General features: G+C 62.7%; 1 protein-coding gene across 1 annotated transcript in view; it reads left to right on the top strand.

Moving 5' to 3' along the window:
• The first annotated feature begins 951 nt into the window (after nt 1-951).
• MYOM2 (myomesin 2) overlaps nt 952-7,670 on the top strand; it is a 63,592-nt gene continuing 56,873 nt past the window's right edge. Inside the window, exons 1-4 of the mRNA XM_039877342.1 lie at nt 952-1,559; nt 2,903-3,021; nt 4,275-4,418; nt 7,472-7,659. Of these exons, the coding sequence (XP_039733276.1) occupies nt 2,915-3,021; nt 4,275-4,418; nt 7,472-7,659 (439 nt within the window). The 5' untranslated portion in view covers nt 952-1,559; nt 2,903-2,914. The remainder of the gene's footprint in view (nt 1,560-2,902; nt 3,022-4,274; nt 4,419-7,471; nt 7,660-7,670) is intronic.

The following is a 7,670-nucleotide window of genomic DNA, read 5'->3' as shown; positions in this document are numbered from 1 at the left end:
GTCCCCGTCCACATTCCGGGAACGCTGCTGCCAGACGGGCAGTGGGGTGGGTGCCCGCACGGCCGGGGCGGGGTGGCGGGGGGGGAGGTGCCCCCCGGGCTGCAGTCCCAGAGTCACCGTCCTTTCCTGCTGTGGAGAAGTCAGACAGGCATCCAGGGACAGCTGGAACCCGGGTGACTTAAAAGGTTATTTAGCAAACGGAGCCCGGGTTACATTTGCAGCTGATCTGCACAAAGCTGTCATTGAATCAAGGACTGTCACCTACATGTCTGTTCTTTACAAAACTAAGGAGAACCCATGGGGAAAATTTTATGGAATGACATATTTTAAAAATTTTTATTGAGGTGACATTGGTTGATACAATTATATAGGTTTCAAGGGCACGATTCAATAACATGTCACCTGCATATTGCGTGCTCACCGCCCGAAGTCATAACCGCTTCTGTCACCATGTATTTGACCCTGTTGCCCTTAGTCACCTCCCCCTCCCGCTCCCCCGGTCACCACTAGACCGTCGTCTGTGTCCACGAGGTCTTGCGTGAGTCTTTGCTTGCTGCTTTCGGCATCTCGCCCCACGGGTGAGCGAGCGTGTGGGTCACAACATTTTCCCACCGACTGTTCGCTCGGCCCGGGCTCCCTAGATCCGCCCACGTTGTCACAATGGCAGCGTCTCCTCCGTGGCCGACGGTCCATGGCAGGCACGCACCGCACCTTCCTTGTGCTTTCGAGGCCACCGATGTGTTTTCGGCCGATGTCGGTGGCCCTCGGCACACTCGCTGCTTCCCGAAGTGGGCAGGAGCGGTGCCCAGTGCACAGAGTGCGCACGGGACGTGTGTCCCTCGGGAGACCACTCCAGGTGGCCTGCGAGTCAGAGCAAGGGACACAGAGCTGCGTCCCCACGTCCCCGCATTCCTGCTGGGTCTAACCATGGGATACGGAGCTGCGTCCCGCGTCCCTGCGGAGCGCCCGCTCCCCGTGCTGGCCTGAGGAGGGTGTCACGTCCGGTCACTGCCAGGAGCCTAGGCGGCGGGCCGCAGGCTGGCTCCAGGACAGCTACTCACTGTCTGCAGGCATGGCCGACCTTGACTGGCCAGACAGGAGCGTGGGGCCCAGCGTGTGAGCACGGCCGTCTTCAGGGTGTGGCGGCCGCGGTCAGACCGGTCAGCACGGTGTGTCCTCTCCCGCCACCGAGGCCCCTTTTGGACCCTGTTCTCTGCCAAGAAGCACGAGCGGCTTGGAGGCCATCTCGGCGCAGGCCCGAGTGAACACCGCCGTGGGACGTCTCCGCCCCCGGGGGCTGTCCTGGGCTTGCTGTGGGCCGGGGAACAAGTCTCGGCGTGCACAGCGGCTCAGAGCGGTGATGCTGGCCCCCAGCGCGGTCTGACTTCCGTTCCGAGCCTGCCAGCACCGCACGGCGGGCTGTGTGTGGTCACGGGGCGGCTGCTCTGAAGTCACACCTTGGCGGGGGGTCGGAAGTCCCACTGAGCGGCCGCTGGGGCACTTCAGACTCCGAAGCGACAGACCACAGCAGAACTGACGTTGTCGGGGCGGCCGCTGAGGTTGGTCCTCGGTTTCCGCGTGCGGAGCACAGCACCGCCATCACTCAGGTCACTGTGGACATCAGACTTAGCAGGACGAGCGCTCAGTGGGGCCACTCAGCGCGCCGGAGCGAGGGCTGGGGGCTGGGCCCATCAGATGGCAACACCTGTGCGCTTGGCCTTGACGGTGACGCTGCGTTCGGAACGTTCCGTCACGTGCACCGTTGTGTCCTTATTTATAGTCACACTTGTGCAGGAGAGTGGGGGTGACCTGGCATCTGTCCCCACCCCTGGGCTCCGTCCCTGTTGTCCCCTGGGCGGGTGGCGTCCCCTGTGGCTGGGCCGTGGGGTCTTGCTCAAGAGTTCCTTCCTTAAGTCAAGGCGAATTGCTTTAATTTAGACGCAAATGACAAAGAATAGAGCTCAGATTTGGAGAAGTTCTTTTGCTTCTTGAGAAATAACCACAGAGATTTGGGAATACATTATTTTTAGAGAGAGCCAGAGAACCCAGGAAGTTGATATTTTACTTATTTTTGGGTGAACATAGGTAGCAAGTGGCCAGTGGTATAAACACTGGCGCTAATTCACATTCCCAGGTCCCATCCCAGATGGAGCTCAGCTCTTTCCTGCTTTGGGAGCATTTGACCAAAACGCGCTGACTCCCCCGCCCCAGGCTCCCACGCTGGGCTCGGTCCCCATCCCCCCGTTCCACCGAGGCAGGTCTGCAGTCTGAGCGTGGTTTAGGAAGGGGTCTGGAAGGTTCCGTGCTCACCGGCTCCATTTCTCAAGCCCCCTTTCAAGCCGCGTGGGCCCCTCGCTCCCGAGGCGGACACGGAGAGCCCCGCGTGTGCTCACAGCCTTCCGGGCGTGTCCCCCTCGCACCCCTGTCACCTCCCGGGTCCTGGCTCCTCCCACCCCGTCACCGCCTGTCAGCCCGCGGTCCAGCAGCGCTCGGCTCGAATGCCGCCGGCCGCAGGGCACCTGCCCGCCGCTGTGTCCTGCTCTCGCGTTCTGCGTGCTCGCTCGGTCTCTAATCCGTGTTTTCGTGACTTTACCCTTATCGCTCACGTTGCCTTGAACTCACTAAACATTCTATAAACATCGATTGAGTTTATAATGAAAGGAGACGCGTGGCCCGAGCTTCTAACTTACGGAGGCAAACGAGAAACGAAACCGGGTCGCGAGGAGCTTCATGGGTGCCGGGACCCCCAGGCCAGCGATATTTACGCTTGTGCAGCTTCCTCCCGTTCACCACCCACAGCGGGGTTCCCTTTGGGGCGACGCACAGAGTTCGCGCAGCAGCGGCAGGAAGCCGCCTGCGTTGGACACGGACCTCAGTGCTGGTGGTCACTCTTCATTCGTAGGTGTGAACCAAGATGTCGCTTGTCGCTCTGCCCTTCTACCAGAAGAGACACAGACACTTCGACCAGTCGTACCGTAACATTCAGACGAGGTACCTTCTGGATGAGTACGCGGCAAAGAAGTAAGTTTAAACACACGGGTGGGACCCAGCGCTTTGGTCACGGGCGTCTGGCGTTTGAGGGCAGGGAGCTTCGTCCACCGCTGAGACCTGAGGGGAACTGGTTTGGGGGGTGGTGAGGGATGGCACTGCTCTCCGATGTCTGTCTTCAACGCCATAGGGGAACACGGCTGACCGGCTGGGCAGTGGGCTGCATGCCGAGTGCTGCATGGCATCCCGGCACCCTGCAGACCCCGGCAGAGTCTGGCAGACCCTGGCAGACTGGCTCTGAGCCTTAGCTTAGGGCAGGATGGCAGAGACGTTCGTACGTGCCTGTGGCTTCGCTCCTCCCCACGCATCTGCTAAGACTAAACAGTCCCCGGAAGGCGGGGCCGGGGGACACGGAAGCTGTGGCAAAGCAGAGGGGGGCGGACGCCGGAGTCAGTAACGACCTTGCCACGTTAATAATAAAAGCAGCAGGAAGCACCTCATTCTCCGCGTGAAGGCCTGGGGCGCAGCCACAGCTCCGCGAGTCCGCACGCCCCAGCCGCCGGCGGCTCCGCGGTTTCCACGGCCGATGAGAAGGTCGAGCTGCAGCGTGGAAGGCACAGCGGGCGTGGCGTGCCCCCCCTGCCTGTGCGCATGTCACCAGCACCTATATTTAGCAGGGCCTGTGTTCCTTGTGCTCAGTTGCCACCCACCTAACAAACAAGGCCAAGTATTTGCAGCCCCTCCCAACAGCCTCGGGGGCTGCGGGTCCCGTAAGACCTGTGAACCCGGGGTGCTGGGCCAGGGCTGTGGCACGCGCTGGCCCCGGGGGACATTGCCGGGGCGGTGGGTGAGCTGTGTCCGTGACGACGACCCTCTGCGGACGGGCAGTGCCGACGGGGCTGGTGGGACGCAGAGAGGGGGACGTAGGTTTGAGTGTGTACATACGTGTGTGCACACACGTTCAACACACAAACGTCTGTATGCCGCACACATGCTCATAACACGCGTGGACATGCGTGCAGGAGTGCATGCCAATGCGTGCGTGCGCTGTGCATGTACACATGTGAGCGTGCATGCGTGCATCGTGCCTGTGTTTTCATGCACAAAGCCAATGCGCGGGCAAGCGTGTAGTGCACGCACGCCTGCGCATGTGCGTGCATGCGTGTTCCTGCATGTGCGCGTGTGCGTGCTCCAGGGAAGGGTTTGGTGTGCGCACAGAGAGTAACGTTGTCCGTTGTCACCACTTCCGCGCTGTCCTACGCCTGACGTTTCCGGCGCCCGCCAAGGCGCACCTCGTCCCAGTCGTCTGCCCAGACGTCGTCTTCCCAGAGGGCTCCCAGCCCGCCATCGCCCGGAGGGTTGACCTGCAGGCTCTGTGCGAGGAGGCTGAGCCCCGCGCCGGAGCAGGAGCAGCATGAATCCGAGAGAAGGTGACGCTCGCACCCCCTCCGCCGCTGCAGCCGGGCGGAGCCAGGTGTCGCCGGGGGTCGCAGGACCTGGCCCGTCCTGCCGGGGACCGGGCGGGTGCCGAGGTCAGGGCGGTGCAGGGGCCTGGCTGGCGGGAGCCTGAGGGGACAAGGAAGGCGGCCTTTGCTTGAAAGTGAAGCCCCAAGCGCGTTTGTCCGTTGCTGGCTTGTTCCTCGCGGCCGGTGCCTCAGCGGATCCTGACAGGGACACTGCTTGGTGCCATTTTGCAGAAGAGAGCTGTGCGGTGCAGAGAATGCCCGCCCGTGCCCGGGGCCCACGCCTCCCACGCACCGCCCCTGGCCTTCGGCCTGTCACCGTGTCACACAGCACTCAGCCTGTCCACACGGGGCGGCAGCAAAGCACGAGGACCTAACAGTTCACAGCTAATTTTGAATCTCACCAGCGGCCTCTGGAGCTGGCAAGGAGCAGCGGGCAGGGGCGCGGGGTCAAACGTGCATTTCCGCAGCGGGGCAGCGTCCCTGCCAGCTGTCCCTGTGGGAACCGCGTGTGACGGGCTCTGTAAACGGGCACATGCCCAGCTCGCTGGACTCGCGCGTGAGAAAGTGGCACAGGACGGTGACGGGTTGATGGCGGTGTCAGCCGTTGACCGTTCCAGAGAAACAGGCGGCGACCTCCCGCGGGGGTCAGGAGCAAAGCCGTCCAGCGCCCCACGCAGGCTGTCACGTGACGCCTGCTCCGTCTCTCCCCTCCCTGGCGCTTTGCTTCTAGGGGTTGTTGCTGTCTCTCTAAACCACTGAGAACCTGAAGGAAAAGTGAGGTGTGGGTTAGCAGGCTCCATTTCGCAGGTCGCCCTGTGACCAAGGAATCCGTTTAATAAAAACAAGGCGTAGCTGAGCAGATACTTACATTTTAAAATTCAAATTGTCTTCCAAAGGCCTATGGGAATTTACCACATAAGTTTATTTTCTCATGAAGTGAATACTTTTTTTTTTTTGCAAAAGAGTCACTTCGAAGTGTGTACGTTTAAAATCTGGGCTTGCCGGTATCAGCTTATTTGGGAAAGCGCCCACCTGTCCGTTGTGGCCCGGGGGTCAGAGTGCTGAGCATTATCGTACCAGTTCTGCCTGCTGCAGCCGGGAACAGATCGCATAAACGTCCTGTGCCTCGGTTTCCACAGGGGCGGGATGTAGAAAGGGTACGTCCGTTGCTTTGCACAGTTGGGGAGTGGGTCACCGTAATTCACGTGGCTTCAGAAAACGGCCTCTGTGACACCCCTGGCTGCTGGAGAGCTTCCCGCAGCAGGGCAGGCCGCAGCGGCAGATCTGCCCCGGGCCAGGACGGCTGCGGCCTCCAGGTCCCTGTCCTGCCCGGCGGGTGCAGCCCACGCCGGTGGCACCTCACCCGCTGTGGCCAAGCCGTCTGCTCCGGAGCTGTGCGTTCTGTGACCTCACCGTGCTTCATCCTCGACCCGCGTGCGTGCCTCCCACGCCAAGGACCTCTTTGGATTTAGTTCTTTCCTCCTTTACAAGGACGTCCAAGTGAGGGCGGGGCTTGGTGAGCGGGGCCGCGGCCCCTCGAGGTGCAGCTCTGTCCCTGCTCAGTCCCTCCTCGGTCCCTGCCCGGGCAGCCTGCTTGGAGTTAAAGGAATTCGTCCGTTTCAACCTCCGTTGCTCTCGCTGGCCTCAGGGGTACGAGAAGCACTTACTGATCCCCCCACCCCAGAGGCAGATGTTAGTCTTGGGAAAGACGAAGCTGTGGGTTTGTCAGCTGCGTTACCAGCTCGTCTTGACGTAGACACACTGGCGAGGCACGCACGCCCTTCCACGGGGCGCAGCAGGGTGGGAAGCCCCCTTTGACACCCATACTTCTGTCTGGGAGGGAGAGAAATGGGGCTCCCCGTCACGCAGGCCGCCCCGGGCTTGTCCTTGGTGTGCATGCGTGTCGGATGACGTGACTCGGCCCAGGAGGCCCGGAGTCCTGCTGCGCCCCACAGACCAGCCGACGTGTTTTCTCTAAGAACCGAGTCCAGGACTGGATGAAGGGGAGACTTTTCCCCGAGACGGACGGTCACAGGGCAGCAGGCCGAGGAGCGAGCGTCCTGGCTTGGTTGGGGCCTGAGGATGTGGCGGGCAGCGGACAGAGGAAGCTTGGGATCAGTGATGCTGGCTCCTGGGTGGACGGTGCCGGGGCTGGCGGGGGTCACCCCCAGGCCGGGCGCTGTTGAGGGCCCACAGAGACGGGCTTGGCTGGAATGCACGTGTGCCCCCTCGCTTTGCCCCACAGACTGGAGAGACGGACTCATCCACTTCACTCTTCTGATTTTTCTAGAATACAGGCTTCGTCTGTCTGTATCTGTTGATTCTGTTGGAAGGCTTTAGCTCAGCCCTAAGTTCCCTCAGTGATGGCGCTTTCTCGGGAAATCTGGTGGCTTCCATGTGGCACCAAGCAGGAGGAAGCTGCTAGCAGGCTCAGACCATCCCAGACTGCCGCCCGGGGTGCTGACCTTGAGGGAGGCCCGGCCCAGCGCCCCAGCCCAGGCCCTGACCCGGATCCTGGCCCAGCCCCGGCCACCGGCTGCAGGGGCCTTGGTGACCGTGTCCTGCCGAGTCGCGGTGCTCTGCCCCGCCCCCGTGCAGCGCCAGAGAAGGGGGCCAACACGTCCCTCGCTTAAGGGGTTTGACGCTTAAGGGGTTTCAGGCTCATCTTCCGCTCTCTCTGGGCCGGCTGCTGTCCCCAGACCCTGCACAGGTGGGACATGCCCGGTGCGGGGAAAGGGACAGTGGTCCCAGGGGCCGCTCACAGCCATCGCCCAGAGCAGCCGGCCTTTGTGCACGGTCCCGGGTGAGGGGACCGCGGGGCGTGCCCACCCCTCGGCGGGTGAGGCGGGCGCCCCCTCCGTGGCGTCGTGAGTGGCCTGCGCACGCGCGCCGGGGCGAGAGCCTCCCGTGTCCCCTGCGCCCCGCGGGGAGTCCTGGGGGCAGCACGCCGGCCCCCACGGCAGCGACCCGCGCCCTTACCCCGCGCACCGAGCAGAGTCCCGTGTTCGCTCCCGCAGGTACCAGTCCCTGGTGGCTTCGTACGGAGAGGCCAGGCGGCAGCGCTTCCTCAGGGAGCTGGCCGAGATGGAGGGGAACGTGCACGAGGCCCGTTTGCAGGCTCGGGAGAAGCTGGACAGACACGCCGTGGAGCAGGTGGTGGGTGGCGCGGTGGCTCCTGCGGGGCGGGTCGCGGCGGGTCCTCGGGGTGAGTGGGGC

This window comes from Pteropus medius, unplaced genomic scaffold (assembly GCF_902729225.1).
Source record: "Pteropus medius unplaced genomic scaffold, Ma_sr-lr_union100, whole genome shotgun sequence".
Classification (NCBI taxonomy): Eukaryota; Metazoa; Chordata; class Mammalia; order Chiroptera; family Pteropodidae; genus Pteropus; species Pteropus medius.
This window is presented reverse-complemented; position numbering and strand designations above follow the sequence as displayed.